The 17,006-nt window shown below is 41.8% G+C and overlaps 1 protein-coding gene across 1 annotated transcript; it reads right to left on the bottom strand.

Annotated features, from left to right (window-relative positions):
- Positions 1-10,110: 10,110 nt before the first annotated feature.
- Positions 10,111-14,383, bottom strand: LOC148849420 (lysine histidine transporter-like 8). The gene is made up of 5 exons (XM_088951916.1): positions 13,908-14,383; positions 13,692-13,825; positions 13,167-13,594; positions 11,805-11,936; positions 10,111-10,899 (listed from the first exon to the last, which is right to left on the bottom strand). The coding sequence occupies exons 1-5, from the start codon at positions 14,279-14,281 to the stop codon at positions 10,411-10,413; spliced, it is 1,557 nt and encodes a 518-aa protein (XP_088808042.1). The 5' UTR covers positions 14,282-14,383; the 3' UTR covers positions 10,111-10,410.
- Positions 14,384-17,006: the final 2,623 nt, after the last annotated feature.

Below are 17,006 nucleotides of genomic sequence, written 5' to 3' on the forward strand. Positions count from 1 at the left end.
ACTCTCTTCTCACATGGATCCCGGGAATTAAAACCTTTTGCAAATCTTTTGAAACCGTACATATACATATATATATATATATATATATATTAATTTTGCAAAACAAAATTCCAACGATTGAAATCAACTGCCGGCAGTTTGGTTTCCATCAGAGAGAGTGCATTCCCGATCATTACCATTGTCCGACAAAAGGGCTGATCCTGTCACTATGATCACTCACTCAGATGAATTCTCATACTGCCCCAACATGTCCAGGTTTTGACCCCCACTAAGGATCTCACTGATTAACATATCAAAGATAACTCGATCCGGCACCTAGTGATGTGTCATAATCAAGTCCACGGGTCAGGTGTAACTTTCCAGTTTTGCCCATCTGTCTCCAAGGTCTAGGGCAATACTGGAAATCTGGTCCGGTTCAAGGGTTCAAGCAATCTCATACTGCATGTGCCTTGGGTCTTACCCTGATGGCCGAAACAAGCCATCCCAACACTTGGTGGCACATTAGTATCAGCCTTGGCAGGATAAATCTTCCCAAACTTATCTAATGGCTGTGAACATTTAAAACTAACACAAGTTTTTATAAGTGTCCAGTTTTAGGGTTTTACACAGAATTATACCAAACAACATGAATCATACATGTACTTTATTTATTTACACTAAATGTCAAAAGTACATCAAAATGGATTGAAGCTAAGGGCATACAAAACTGTCTAACAGCTCCCATTTGCACTTAGGTCCAATCCGATACAAGTCGGAGTCCCATACTTTCCACGTGTTTCTCAAACACCTTCTGTGTCAGTGGCTTAGTCAATGGGTCTGCCACATTGTCCGCTAATGCTACCTTCTGAATTAGGACGTCCCCTCTACCAACGATCTCCCGCAGTACATGGTACTTCCTCTCGATGTGCTTTAACTTCGAGTGAGCCCGAGTCTCTTTAACCTGGGTAATCGCTCCATTGTTGTCACACAACAACGGGATGGGTGATGTGCTGGACGGAATCACTCCCAACTCGTGTATTAATTTCTTCATCCACACTGCTTCCTTGGCAGCTTCACTTGCTGCAATGTACTCGGCCTCGGTTGTGGAGTCTGCAGTGGACCCCTGTTTGCTGCTTTCCAGCAAATAGCACAAGATCCTATCGTGAGAACATACCCAAATTTAGAATTTCTATCATCTGGATCCGATTGGAAATCGGCATCGATATACCCTAGAACTTGTAGTGAATCACCGTCGAATACCAGACAAAACTCTTTTGTCATTCGAAGGTATTTAAGTATGTTTTTCACAACATTCCAATGCTCCTGGCCTGGGTTGGCCTGGAATCTGCTTACCACACTCATTGCCTGAGCTATGTCCGGGCGAGTGCACAGCATGGCATACATGATGCTCCCTACGGCTGAGGCATAAGGAACGTCTCTCATGCCCTCAATCTCCTCAGAAGTCTTAGGAGACATCTTCTTGGAGAGAGTGACTCCATGTCTGAAAGGAACATTTCATTTCTTGGAGTTCTCCATGTTGTACATTTTGACAATTTTGTCAATGTAAGCAGCCTGGGATAATCCAATTATCCGTTTCGATCTATCTTTATAGAGTCGAAGACCTAGTATGTATGAAGCTTCTCCAAGATCTTTCATGGAGAACTGCTGTGATAGCCATACCTTGACCGAATTCCTACATCATTCCCAATGAGTAGGACATCGTCCACATACAACACCAAAAGGGTGATCTTATCCCCACTGGATTTCCTGTAAACACAGGGCTCATCCGGATTCTGCACAAAGTCAAACATTTTGACAACAGAATTGAAACGGATGTTCCAACTCCTAGAAGCCAGCTTAAGTCCATATATGGATCTATTAAGTTTACATACCATGTGTTCTTGACCCGTAGCTATGAAGCCTTGCGACTGCTGCATGTAGATATCTTCACTAAGATCTCCATTCAGGAACGTGGTTTTGACATCCATTTGCCAAATCTCGTAATTATGGTACGCTGCTACAGTTAGCAGGATCCTAATGGATTTAAGTATGGCCACAGGCGAAAGGGTTTCCTCATAATCGATGCATTCTTTTTGAGTATTCCCTTTCGCCACCAAGCGAGCTTTGTAGGTCTCAGTCCTGCCATCGGGGCCCTTCTTCCTCTTGTAGATCCATTTGCAACTAATTGCTTTTACCCCGGAGGGTGGATCTACTAGAGTCCAGACTCCATTGGTCTCCATCGAGTCCATCTCAACCCTCATGGCCTCCACCCACTTCTGGGAATCTATGTCTAACATAGCTTCCGCATAAGTCACAGGATCCTCTTCACTAGTCAAGGCTTCCACCAGGTAACTATCCTCCTCTCTGAAAGGATGTGGGTAATTCTGAGCGTACAAGAAGTGACCGGACCATGTCCAACAAGGTCCTATTCCTCCTCTCTGAAACACCGTTGAGTTGAGGTGTAGCAGGAGGAGCTAGTTGTGACACTATCCCATTGTCCTTTAAGTAGTCTCTGAATTCGTCAGAGAGATACTCGCCACATCGATTCGATCGAAGGGCCTAAATTTCTCTCCCTAACTGTTTCTCGACTTCCTGTCTGAACTCTTTGAACTTTTCAAAGGATTCAGACTTATGTCTCATTAGGTACACATAACCATATTGTGAAAAATCATTTGTAAAGGTGATGAAATACACGTGTTGATTCCATGTCCTAACACTCAGGGGACCACATACATCAGTATGTATTAGGTTAAGTGTGCCTCCAGATCTTTCAGGCTTACTGTCAAATGGCCGCTTAGTCATCTTACCTTGAAGGTAAGGCTCACAAGTGGGAAGATCTAGAGGAACGTGGGATTTACTGTATCACGATTCCTTTTCTTGGGATTTTCGACCGATGTAGTTTCGGTTAGGTTAGTTTCCAGAGAAGGGATGTAAAACATAGAGACCGTTCTCCAGTTCCCCGCATGCGATGAATTTGTTATTCCATTTAACAGTAATCATATTACTAAAATAAACAATATATCCATCAGCACATAGCTTAGAAACAAAAATTAAATTTCTTCTCAAGTTTTGTACATAAAGACAATCTTTAAGTACAAGGACTCCTTCTCTAAAAACTAATTCTACGGTTCCTATTGCCGCAACTGCAACACTTGCAGTCGTTCCCAAAAAATAGTGTCACTTCGCCTTCACTCAATCTTCTGCTAACTTCGAACCCCTGCAGTGAGTTACACGCATGAGTTGAAGCCTCAGAGTCAACACACCAGGACACAGAAGTAACTAACATATTAGTTTCTATGACACAAGTTTCGATGTTACCTTTCTTAGATTCTAGGTAGGTAGGATAGTTCCTCTTCCAGTGGCCGGTCTGCTTGCAGAAGTGACAAACATCAGATGCCTTGTTCTTCTTCTGCTTATTGGGTTTGGCAGCTTTCTTCTGGGGCTTCTTTGCCTTTCTCTTTTTCTTGCCCGATTTGTTAGCTTCAGCAAGCATAACCATAGGCTCATCTTTCTTTAGTAGATCCTCGGCCTTCTATTACATATTGCTGAGTTCCTGGACGCTGACATTCAGCTTATTCATATTGTAGTTCATTGTGAACGCATTGAAGGAAGAGGGCAAAGAATTCAGAATGGCATCCACTTGCATGCCAAGATCTAGCCCGGATCCAAGAGCTTCGAGTTCATTAATGTATCCCATCATCTGAAGACAATGGTCATGAACTTTCCGCCCTTTGGACATCTGCGTGGTCATGAACAATTTCAGGACCTTCTGTCGAGTAGAACGGTTCTACTCTTCATACATTGTTCTTAGACTGTCCAATATGTCATTGGCTAGTTCGATCTGATCGAACTACCTCTGTATTGAGTTGTCTAATGAGGCAATGACAAAGAAGCGGGCTATGGAGTTCTTATCCTCCCAATCTTGGTAGTCCCTCCTATGGGCCTCAGAAGCCCTATCATCCGAACGTTCCGGGGTAGATTTTTTACCACATTGTCTAACTTTTCAGAAGTTAGGACCAACATAAGATTTCTGTACCAGTTGGCATAGTTTGGGCCCTTAAGCTTGTTATCATCTAGAAGCTTTGCATATTGACCGTTTGCCATTTTCTGATCCAACGGCAAAGACGTTAGTTTACAACCTTAGTTTGATTCATGTTACCTACATAGATATGGTTTTTAATCTATGTTCCATTCCCATTTGTTCATCTCTGAGATTTCCTTCATTTCTTAGTGATGGAAACGACGAAATGTCTCTAGAAATGTGAGAAGTCACATAGGGTGTGTGAAGCCAACTGTTTCAGCTACAAAACCCCACCACCTTTCTGTGACAGATCATATCCACTCATCAAATGAGTATCACTTTGGCCACTGTCAGACAAGGTTCAGAGCCGTTTTCAGGTAAACCTTTCTGTCCAGTGAGTGCACACCCATCATATTCAGGTTACGCCAAGGTACCGTGAGAGAGTTCCCATTTTCTACTGAAGCCCCTCCCACATCGGTCTATGACGCCCCTATCATCTTATGAAACACTCTAACAGATCCAATAGCAAATGGATAGCCCAATTTTATGGTGCGTTTCCTCATTACTAATGGACCCATCATTGTGCTAATGACGGAAGGCCTTTAAAGAGTCCATCATATGGATCTCCCTATCATATGCATTCATATTTGCTAGAGGGAACAAAATTACGCCCTAGTTCTAATTTAGGTCAAACCAAAGTGGCTCCCACTAACTTTCATAAAGTCAGATTTCTGGTGGGCCTTAATCGGCTAGGGGTTCCGTACGCATCCCTTTTCAGGGTTATGGGGCCCACCAAGCAAAAAGGGGTCATCCAATTACCTTAAGGGACACCATGGCAATGATGTGCATTTAGCCATGGTATGCACAAAAGCCACTAACGAGTCAACATGGGCCAAGTGCTCATGGCCCATGGTCGCAGCACATCAAGCATCCAAACATCACATGTAAAGGAGGAATTGATCCAATCAATTAACTGCTGTAAAGCCCTTCGAATAGCCCATTTAAAAACCCAAAGCATTAACAATTAATGTCCACTAGGTGTATGGGCTGAATTGCAGTTAGTAGTTCGGCCCATACAACTTTTCTCACAATAATGGGCTTTTGCAGTTTTAACCCTTTAAAACTGGGCTTTACAGGTGGGCCGAATTAATCCCTGTAATTGAACATCAGATTTGGAACAACAAGTGTGAGAAATATGGACTGTAAAACAGCCACCTTCGAACCCCAGATTCGGTCCAAACAGTTTTGGTCCAATCTAGTCCGAAATGGTCCAAAACTGATTTTCAATTCAAGAATTAATTCATGAAAGATTTGAAATTAATAATCTTGATTTTAAACAAACACAAATCAACTATGGACTGTTCACACCACCTGCAAAACAGAGATTAATCACTAATGTTACAGTTTCATAAACTACAAATTGTAGGAAGCGATTTCTCCATCTGCAAATCTCCAGCGCCACCATCCTCTTCCTTCTTATTTAATCAAGAAAATAAATAACAGAAATCCTATTTCTATTAATTAATTATATTTTTTATCAAATCCTATACATTCAGTCTAGAAAAATAAAAAAAATTATTTACAGACCGAATTGAATATAATAAATGAAAAAGGGTGCACAAACCATCTGCGCCAAAACTGCATTGCGATCTCTAGGTTCGAACAGTCCATTAAATCAAAAATAAATAAAGAACAAATCTAAATAAATTTTGGATTTAACAAAAATTAATTTCAGATCAATCGCCCTTAACAAGAAACCGTTTCTTGAAAAAAAAAAGAAAGCAATCTGGGCAAATCTTGGCAGAACATCTTATGTCCATCTGCGCAGGGTCAGATCTGATTTTCTTTTGGTTCAAGATTTGAACCTGGGGCTCTGGTACCACTGAAAGAATGGTAGGATCCATCTAATGGATGCCATGAAGGGTGCGGAATGGGTGGGCGAATTTCAAAAATTTTCCTACCTTCTCCCAACTGAGAATCATATTCCCTAAATTTAGAATACAATATTCAATGATTCTACTTAAACCATAATCGAACTAAATCTGAACCAAAAGCAAAAGGGAGGAATATACCTGATCCAGAGAAACAATATCTCCCAAAGTTGGTGTTCACGCCCAAAGAAGAAACCAAGATCCGCTCCTGCTGAAAATGACACAACTGTGGATGGAATGGAACCAGCAGGGTGCGTCCTACACAGTTGATCATTCGCAAGAATCCTCTGGAAATTCTAAACACCGAATCTTTTTTTTTTTTAGTCTTTCCTGTAAGACTGATGTCAAGAACTTATTTCTTGACTTCCTATTGCTGCAAAGATCCAATCTTGCAAGAGGAAATGGCAGCAGCTGGAGGAGAACTCCAGGGACGAAGAGGGCTGAATTGTTTCTCTTCTCTCCAGAGTCTGTGTGTGATCAAATCTCAATTCGCAGGAGGTATATCTTGCATACCAACCCTGGTTCGAAATCTGATATATCTCTTAGGGTTTCTCCTCTTTCTTCTTGATTAAGAAACCTCCTAATTGGGAGTTATCCCAATCCAAATCAGTATTTCGATAGGGGATAATCTTAATCCTATCTGCAGATTAAGTTAGCTCACTCCTGATCTTATCAGGAGGTTACCAGATTCAAATCTAATTTGAATTTGGTCTCCTAGAGTGGATAAGGTTAAAGGCCCAATCCTTTTACTAACATTAATCTCAGATTCGCCCCATGAATACGTGATCATATCAGCCCAATTCGAAATGGGCTTTTGGCCCATTAAGTGTTCAGTGTTTAACTAGTTTTCAATATGCTGCCCAGTTGGGCTTCTTTGTATGGCGTGGGACCCAAGCATTGATCTACACACCATCCACATGGGTTCGGCCCAGCCTTTATTACAAGGCTCAGCCGAATTCACTGAAAAACTCAGTGACCCCCTTGAGCCCATCACATGAACCCTATGGGCCCAACACTTACATTAAGTGGTCCCTAGGCCAAGCCATCTTATAAAAACCTAGGGACTGTGGGCAGGTGCAAGATTAGCCCATCAGGTATTATCCTAAATGGTCTTACACTTAACCTCTCAGCGTTTAATGATCAAGCACTGCCCGACAAGAGAAGACCTCTCCCTCGGCTGCAAGGAACAGTGCCGCACTCTCTTCTCACATGGATCCCGGGAATTAAAACCTTTTGCAAATCTTTTGAAACCGTACATATACATATATATATTTATATTAATTTTGCAAAACAAAATTCCAACGATTGAAATCAAGTGCCGGCAGTTTGGTTTCCATCAGAGAGAGTGCATTCCCGATCATTACCATTGTCCGACAAAGGGGCTGATCCTGTCACTATGATCACTCACTCAGATGAATTCTCATACTGCCCCAACATGTCCAGGTTTTGACCCCCACTAAGGATCTCACTGGTTGACATATCAAAGATAGCCCGATCCGATAGCCAGTGATGTGTCATAATCGAGTCCAAGGGTCAGGTGTAACTTTCCAGTTTTTCCCATCTGTCTCCAAGGTCTAGGGCAATAGTAGAAATCTGGTCCGGTTCAAGGGTTCAAGCAATCCCATACTACATGTGCGTTGGGTCTTACCCTGATGGCCGAAACAAGCCATCCCAACACTTGGTGGCACATGAGTATCATCCTTGGTAGGATAAATCGTCCCAGACTTATCCAATGGCTGTGAACATTTAAAACTTACACAAGTTTCTATAAGTGTCCAGTTTTAGGGTCTTACACAGAATTATACCAAACAACATGAGTCAAACATGTACTTTATTTATTTACACTAAATGTCAAAAGTACATCAAAATGGATTGAAGCTAAGGGCATACAAAACTGTTTAACGCCCAACAACATTGCGGATGGAGTTCGGGTGAAGTTGACCAACGGTGACGCCAAAGTGATTCAAGACCTCGACGATAAGGGAATGAAGAGGAAGGCGTAGCCCGACGACGAGCTACTCCTGGAAAATCACGATCTCATTTGGACCGTGCTCCCAAGGGAAGTCACCCGTACGTAAACTATAGGTATACTGCCCGGGAAGATTGAACTGGCGAGCAAGAGACCAAAGTCTCTCAGACGTCATAGTGGAAGGTCCAAACTTATCTGGCATCCGAACTCGACGAGAAGTGGATGCCAGGTTGCCAGAGGTGACTCGGACTAAAGGCCCTACCTCCAGCTCATCTAGAAGGCTTTCGAAAGAAGTAGCCCGAGTCAATGTCCCCACCTCAGGCTCTCCTACAAGACTATCTAAGCTACCCGAACTAGACATTGAAAGGGAAGGAATTGAAAGAAAAGCTACGGTGACTCACCAAGGAAAAGCTACTAGATTAGGAAAAGTGACGCGAGCTGAAGACCTTGGACGCGAGCTCAAAGAACAAGTGCTGAAGACTGGCGAGGGAAAAGTGACCAAGACCCCCACTATTTATAGCCGCTATACCCGTGCATCAACGGCCAAGACCAAAGCCATCCAACAGCTCTCAGGAAAACCGGTTGCACGACCCCCGAGGTGAAATCAATTTAACACAAATTTTTGACGTTTGAAATCTAATAATTGTTTGGCGTCCGTGCATAAGTTGTACGCGACCCGAGTTGACCCTTGGTCGAGCCGAGCTAACCCTAATCGAGCCAAAGGCATAGGCGGGTCAGACCGGAGGATCACCGAGATGGATGAAGCGCGCCATGAGGAAAATCCACCCATCATCCCGTGAAATCCCCACGCCGGGTCAGGACCCTGGGCACGGGGAGTGGGGGCAATTGATGGAGGGAGATTTGGCCCGACCCCTTGGTCGCGCGACATGTGGAGGCAACCGGGTATAACCTCGTAGGAGCTTCAGCTTGGCATAGCGACATAGCCATAGCCCAAGAAGAGGCCCAAGCTCCCCAAGGAGAGGCCCCGAGCTCCCCAAAGAGAATCCGAGCTTTCCTTAGAAATCCCGAGCCTTACAAGGAACACCACAAAAGGCAAAGCCCGGGCTGACCCACCTCGGGTCAGTCCGGGCCACGCCTCTGTCCGTACTCAAGACTTCACCTCATGTACCACTTCGGCATCTCGGCTCCAGGTCGTGTGACTGAATGACCGTACCTGACACCAAAGAAGTTCGTACTCTGAGGCGGCGCACCTGACTAATCAGGGATCTGACACATGACAACCTTACTCCAACGGCTACCTGCTACTACCATCTCGGTCGTTGCAGAGACGGCTCCGACAGAGAAGACAGTGGCGGTTATGTCTGCCCCCCGCAGAGGCAGTTACACTCGATCTGGCAGAGGCTTGGGAGTGAGTGCACCAGGGCGGTTATAAAAGGCCCTTTTCCCCCAGAGTAAAAGTAGGTGATACTTTGCGCCCTCTGGTCTAAGAGAATCTCTCATTTTCCTTGCCTTCTCAGAGTGCTAACTTGAACGTCGGAGCATTCCCGTCGGGTTCCTCCCTCGAGGATCTTTTGTTTCCTCCCTGTTTCAGGCATCTCCCGCTCCGTCAGAGGCAAGGTTACCGGCAACTAGGACTGACTGGATCGCGCATCATCATTTATGATTCAAACAACATCAATGTAAAGATAAATATGGTTTCTGGATCATCGTGTGGAGCAGTGGCTTCTGAAACAAAGAGAGCTCAAGTAAACTGCGTTATACTGAGTAGAAACAACTGAAACATGAGAAGAAACACTTCATGGAAGAGTTGCAATGCAGCATTGTGATAACATGTTGGGTGATGCAGAGAAAGGAACTCTGTGGAAGCCCAACGGCCTAAGACAAGAGAAGCTTACCAAACAGGTAAGAAAAGAGCTTTGGAAGAAAGACTTCCAAGGACTAATGTCAGCCATGAGAAGACCACTAAAAAAACACTTGAAGTTTATTTCTGGTTGAGCTTTGTTTGTAAAGATTTGTGACCGATCCCAAATGAGCAAAGACAAAATATCTGGCTGAGCTTTGTACTCCTTGTCCTTGGGTGTTTCTCTTTCTTAATTAAAGAAATCTGATTTATTATGTTTAGGGGTATTAAGAGGCTACACGACCATTTCAAACAAATATATTATATGCTCCTCACACCAATCTCATAGGACATTATACTTATGTGTTGTTATTTATAAGAAAATATTAAGAGAGCTCTATGAGGAACAAATCCCAAAACGATTCCTGAGTAAATCGCCCTTTATACATTAACACACAAAATTACAAAATCTTCTCTGCAGAGTCATTGAACAGAAATGATAAAACGTTTACACAAGAGTAGGACATCATAGAGAGATTTTTTGTAGGGGAAGAAAAAAAAAGTACTTTGAATTAATAGCATGTGAAAACAAATGTTTCTTCTGCTTCTGTTAGAATTAATAGCATATATAGCAACAAGCTATAGAAACATTAAAAAGTACTTTGAATAATCAACTACCCTATTCTTAATTATCTGACTTTTCTGTGGCTTATTGAGGCTTGAAGAAGCTGACTTTAATGCCGGTATCAATCACACTCCAAACTCCAGCGGCGACCAAAAGGCCACTGAGACCCATTCCCAAGAGTCCCAGCCCCCAATTAAGGCACCACATTTTGCTAAATCTCATGGGTTTCTTAATAACCACCCACATGAAACATGGGTAAGCTAAGGTTACAGGTAAAGCCAGCCCTCCGATCAGACCTGCCAAGCTTCCCAAGAAGGGGATAGCGACCGCTATGAAGAAGCAACCGTAACCGAACATGGCCCGAGAAACTGCACGTAGCCACCACGGCAATGGCTTCTTCATCCTACTGGTGTATTGGGACTCCATGTGGTCAAACATGGGCATTCCGTAGATCTGGAAGGAGCTCACTGCGTTAATCACCACCAATAAGCTTGTTAATCCAAGGACAGCCCTTGAGGTATCACGCCCGTGGAATGCGTACAGTGCAGTTAGCATCCCGCCGTTTGGAGGTATCTGCCATCAAAATCATACAAATTACTTAAGCACATTAGGCATGGCTTTATTTTTATTTATTTATTTTTCATTCATTCAACGCCCCATTTGTTTTTTGAGAAGCTATTTATCCCAGGTAAGTATTTAATGTTAAGTGCATTTATTCATTTTTTTTATTTTTTATTGACAACTTATTCCTAAATTGGTGGAAAAATTATTTATCCCTTATCCAGATAAATAATAGAGAAAATTCTCAATTGGTAATCTATACTTTGGTCTCCAAATTTTAAAATGCAACAATTCAATACTCTAATTTTCAAAACATAAGTGACATTTGAAAAAGACACAAATATTCTTTGGGTGCCATCTAATTTTCTTTATCAACTATCAAAATATTGACAAAAAATTATCAATCTCAAATCCTTGCCTTTTCTATTTGGGGTCACTAGAATCTCCACTCAAACGTGACGCCAACTTTCTTGAATGGAAAAGGCAAAGATTTAGGACTGTTAATTTTTTGTCAACATTTAGATGGATGGTAAAGAAAATTAAATAACACTTGAAGAGTATTTGTGTCTTTTTCAAATGCTACTTAACAGGTAGTTAATGATAGTTAATGGATTATCATGTTTTAGAAGTTTGGGTACTTTATTGTCGCATTTTAAGGTTTGGGGATTTAAGTGACACTAGACTCTAAATACATGGCACTAATTTGAAAATTTCCCTAAAAAATATTCAGAAAAAAAAAATTCGTGCACCCCACACATGAATCTGAAAAAAAAATATTAATATCTTAATTGATAGATACAAAGATCAACTTTTCCCATATCAAAATATAAAAAATGATCTAACAGGTCCTAAATTTAAAAAATTAATTCAATAATTAACTTTGCTAATAGATAAGCAACCTCAATACTGTTATATACCTTGTGCCCGTAAGCCCAGTAGCCGCCTATTGCAAGGGGAAACAAGCAAATGGCAATGAGTGCATATGCAGCCTTCACACCTCTCCACATGGGCACCCGGGATGGATGCTTTTCACTTGAAGGCATTGTGGCCTGCAAACAATGGAATTTTTCTTTTAAATTAACCACACAGCACTCGATGTTATTTTTGTTCTTAGCTAATTATAAGTACTCAGTATTATAATAATATAATAATGGCCAGTCAGCATCTTCGGCTACTCAATTGTCAAAGGTTTTGCTTCAATGTTTTGACAATTGAGATAAAGGACTCATGACTCCCAAATTGTAGTTTAATTTAGTCATGCTTTATTCAAATAAATAAGTCGAATTGAATATATATGGACAAGTTTAACAGAAATAAGCCAACGTCTATAACAGAACGACCCACTTTGGTCGGACTAGTTTGTGGGTTCCGGCTTTTTCAGTTTACAACCATTCAGTAAAGCCACAGATGGTTATAGATCAGTTCTTGGGTCTTGTGGCCTTGCAAATAAAAGGACTGATACAGTATGAGAAAACATTAAATTTGGCGTTACTCTAAATCAAGCCTTTTTTATTTTTAAGGCATAGTTTGGAGGACTGTTTTTTATAGAAAAATGGTTTTAAATAAACATGCAGTTTTTAGAGCACCATTTTTTCCGACACGATACTAATATATCATCATTTTTGGAGCAACAGCATCGATACTAAACAGACGCTATGTGTTGGCTGGCAAGTCTTTTTAAAAAAATCATTTAGCAAATAGAAAATGTTAGAAAATGGGGTCAGCAACCAACAAAGTTGAAGAATCTTCAGAGAAATCTTTAATGACTGTAAACTTTGAATTGTGTCTCTTGATCACACCTGATCGAATCAACGGTGAACGGTGATTAATGGTCAACATCACACCAAAACCAAAGCCACCCTTCGCGAACCACACGAGTGCAAACAAAGTACGTCTCATTGCACCACACACACTCATACTCTCCTCTACTATTTCTAAGGAGTGTAAATCAACTACTATTAAAATACTGAAAACAAAACTTATAATTTTTCAATGTGAGACAAGTTCAAAATTGAATTTTGTAAGAGAAAAGCTAATTTTATACTAAAATGTATAAGTGCAATTTCTCATATAATTGATCAATCAAATTCATTAGATTTAATGTCTATTAAAATCCAAAGTGGCCTTTTCAAATTTGTCCAAGCTAAAAGAACCGCATTAAGACTTGTCAGACCAACTGTCCAAATATTTTGAAGAGATGGATGACAAACCGAGCGTTTCCCTTCACTTGAGACTTCTGAATTTATTCATTGAAAAATTAAAAGGGGATAACTATTTACCTGTATCTCAAGTATGAGATTGTGGCCCCTGAAAGCAAAAGCTATAATCCCGAGTGCATTGAATATCCCGAAAATCCGGGCGATCTCGGATTTGGCCTTCACCGGATCATACGACACGCCGGACATTCTGCCCTCGGTGACAGACACCACCCATATCAGCGTACAATAGCCGACGGCCGTGATGGCGCCGATAAGCGAAACGCCGGCGATGGAGTTCAAGTTTGGGAGCTGAGATAGAAGGACGGCAGCACAGGTGAAGACCAGGTACCACTCTACGTTTGTTAATGGCTTCGCATGGCATGTGGCCCCACATACTATCTGGAAGAAGAGCTTCATGGTGGAGCCTCCGATGATGATCAAGGCCACACACGTACCCCCTGATAGGTACATGATCGGGAATACCGCTAGCAATTTCCCTAGCCTCTCACCTGAGAATTTAGTTGAGATTTTACTTTCGTACCAGAACGTTCCTCAAATATTGCATATTCAATGAAAGGCTGAAAGCCTCATTTTCCGTTTTCTTACCAAAAGTTGCATTGAAGAGTTGGAGATATCTGCTGTAGCGCGTTCCAGATTCAGACTCGTGGAGTTGGACCAGTATCCACAGGGTGTACAGCTGCCAGATGAATGCCGACGTCAAAGTTATGACTCCCCAGCTCCTGTATTTGCCAATTCTTGTTAAAAAATGAATTGATATTCTAGAGAAAGATTACTTCACGAAATTAAAAGATATAGGCTTACCATCCAAGGACAGTGAATGCTACGGGAAGAATGAGGGCTTGAATTCCAATACCGGAGGTAAGAGCGTGAAAGGCAGCATAGTAGGCGTTTCCGTTTCTGGATTCGGTGATGGGAAGCCAAGCGTCTTGTGGGTCGAGCTTGGTGAGGTGAAGGGCCTTCCTTATGGGGCTGCCCAGAGGGGTGATGAAGCGCGGAGTTAGAGAGAGTCTGGGGGTCTTGCTTTTATGCTCTGTTGTTTCGACGGAGAGGAGAGGCGATCTAGACAGGGACGGAGAATGGTACTGTGAGGGAGGTGCCGAGATGGGTGGAGTCGTCGACGCTACGTTGGCTCTCGGTGTAATTGGGACTGAACTTACTTCCACCACCTCACCCATGCCTTATCCTCTGTATTCTCTTCTCTTCTCTCTGTCAGTCTTGCCTCTTGGCATGTCATTTATATATATATATATATATAGGTGTATTTAATTGTAAGCTACATGCAAACGATTTGTGATGGAAGAAGTAAAACTAAGTAGATAGGTGTGGATATGCTGAAGATATGCTGACCAGGTTTATGGTTTAAGGGAGGAAATGATAATTTGGGTCGCCGGGGCCAGGGGAATAAATAATGGTTGGAAAAGGAACAGTCTTCTGATCAACCATCTTGACCGGCATCTCATTTTGAAAAAGGCACTATCTCAAGTCTCAACTCTGAAGAATGCGGCCCTGGACCTTGATGAATAGAAGTTACATCTTTACGAAAGTCGATTTGAACTGTTAAGATCTTAACGTAAAAGTTTAGATTCACAACTTTGAACTGTCAAGATCTTTTAAAAAAAATTGTCAAATATGACAATATGAATGACTTACTTCATATGCATGGTTAGTTTTGTTTGCTTTTAACTGGTTAATAAGTAAACCGACTTTGTGAAATGGAGGAAAATTTACACCCACGTATTTATGAAGTCGTAACATTATTTATTACTTAATGCTTACTGCGAAAGGAGAAGTTGGAAACATTTATTTTCTCTTTGTTCCTACGGAAGGTGAAGGGAATATGTGTGTGGTGGTGACTTATTCATGGGCTGGGCCGGGCTTTTACTCTTCATTAATAGGATTTTTTTAGGCCTGAGTTCAGGTCCAGCCCGACCAATGAGCCTATAACTTAGACCTGAGCCCAACCCTCATAAAAATCCCAAAGCCCGAGCCCGAGCTCAAAGCTTGACTGTGTATACAATTTTGTGACTCAATGCAAAGGAAAAACAATCATCTATTGTTCTTCTACAACTGAATTAAAACATCAAGGAAGATAGAAACAGGTAAAACTTATTTTTCTTTTTCGTCATCATTTAGTAGACCATTAAAAATAAGTAGAGTTGAGTACTGCCTTCTTGTTTTGAAATTACACAAAACCCATAGGCACGGAGAAAAAACTAGTTGCAGATAGAATTCACATTGGTGTATGTAATTAAAATAAAAAAAAAAAAGAGAAAAAAAAAAGATGGCAGCACAATGGTGATAGAATGAGGCAAACAAAGTGTTTTGGTATCAGCAGATTGACGGAATGGATTTTCTCGAAAGACAAGGTGTCTCATTCTTCTTCTTTTACATCATCACGGGCTCAAGCAAAATCATTGGTAGTCCGTAGATGAATGAAGCTTCAGAGGCGATCAGATCTTTTTCCCTTTATCCTTCTAGGCTGAGATCAACAATGGATATCAATTGGACCTACAAGAAAAATTCAAGAAAAGGAAAAGTCGTCACATATTGGAAAAGGGAGGTTGTCACGAGACTCACGACAATGACAATGTGCGGTTCCGTCCGATTAAGTTCTCGGCAATCTGAGTGAGTGATTGTAAATTGTAGCGGACTCACCATGAGTGATTGTAAGTTGTAGCATAGGTTGTCTTCACTGGTATTCCCTGGCAGGATGTCAACGACGACGGTTCCAACGTCAGTAGAGGAAAGGTGGAGAATGAAAAGAGGGAAATGAGAACGAACTCACCATCGGTCACTAGTGGCACTGGTTAGAGTTGAGAGTGAGAAAGAATGAAATATGAAAAGGGTTAGGGTTTAAAAGCTATATATATATATAAAAGTCAGGCCAAGCCAGGCTCGGACTGGGCTTTTGTGGCAAATCCCGAGCCCGGCCTGTAAAATAGTAAAACTCGGGCTTTTAAACCAGAGGTCAAACCTACGGGATAATATCTATATACAAGCCCATCCCTGTGTTAGACAGTTTTGTATGCCCTTAGCTTCAATCAAAATGATGTACTTTATGAGTTTATTGTAAATGAATAAAAGTGCATATTTGATTCATGTTCCTTTGGTATGTTTCTGTGTAATACCCTTAAACTGGACACTTAATGAGACTCGTGTTAGTTTAGAATGTTCACAGCCAGTGGGTCGGTCTGGAGAGACCTATCTTAACAAGGCTGACACTGTGGTGCCACCAAGTCGGTTGGGGTGGCTTGTCTCAGCTACCAGGGTGAGACCTTAGGCACATACAGTGTGGGATTAATTGAATCTTTGAACTAGACCAGATTTCCAATATTGCCCTGGACCATGGAGATTGATGGGCAAAACTGGAAAGTTACACCTGACCCCTAGACTCGATTATGATACTGCACTAGGTATCGGATTGGGTTGTCTTTGATGTACCATTCAGTGAGATCTTTAGCGGGGTCAAAACTTGGGTATGTTGGAACAGTCTGAAAATTCATCTGAGTGGGTGATCATAGTGACAGGATCAGCCCCTTTGTTGGACAAAGGTAATGATCGGGGATGCACTCTCACTAATGGAAACCAAGACTACCGGCAACCGATTTCAATCGTTGAAATTTGTTTTGCAAAATATATTTTATATGAGATATAAAAGTATATATATTATGGTTTCGAAATGTTTGCAAAAGGTTTTAATTCCCGGGATCCATACTTGAGAGAAAGCAACACTATTCCTTGTAGCCGAGGGAGAGATCCTCTCTTGTCGGGCAGTGTATGATCATTATGGGCTGAGAGGTTAAGTGTAAGGCCATTGAGGATAATACTTGATGGGCTAATCTTGCATCTGCCCACAGTCCCTGGGTGTTACAAGGTGGCTTGGCCCAGGGACCACTTAGA

This window comes from Nelumbo lutea, chromosome 6, assembly GCF_056320005.1.
Source record: "Nelumbo lutea isolate HS-2025 chromosome 6, American lotus-T2T, whole genome shotgun sequence".
Taxonomy (NCBI): Eukaryota; Viridiplantae; Streptophyta; class Magnoliopsida; order Proteales; family Nelumbonaceae; genus Nelumbo; species Nelumbo lutea.

Excerpts from the sequence above, each read along its gene's own strand:
- LOC148849420 (XM_088951916.1), bottom strand. The coding sequence starts at position 14,281 with ATGGGTGAGGTGGTGGAAGTAAGTTCAGTCCCAATTACACCGAGAGCC. Across the intron at positions 13,826-13,907 it reads GCATTCACTGTCCTTGGATG|GAGCTGGGGAGTCATAACTT; the intron begins GTAAGCCTATAT and ends TGGCAAATACAG. Across the intron at positions 10,900-11,804 it reads ACTGGGCTTACGGGCACAAG|ATACCTCCAAACGGCGGGAT; the intron begins GTATATAACAGT and ends TTTTGATGGCAG.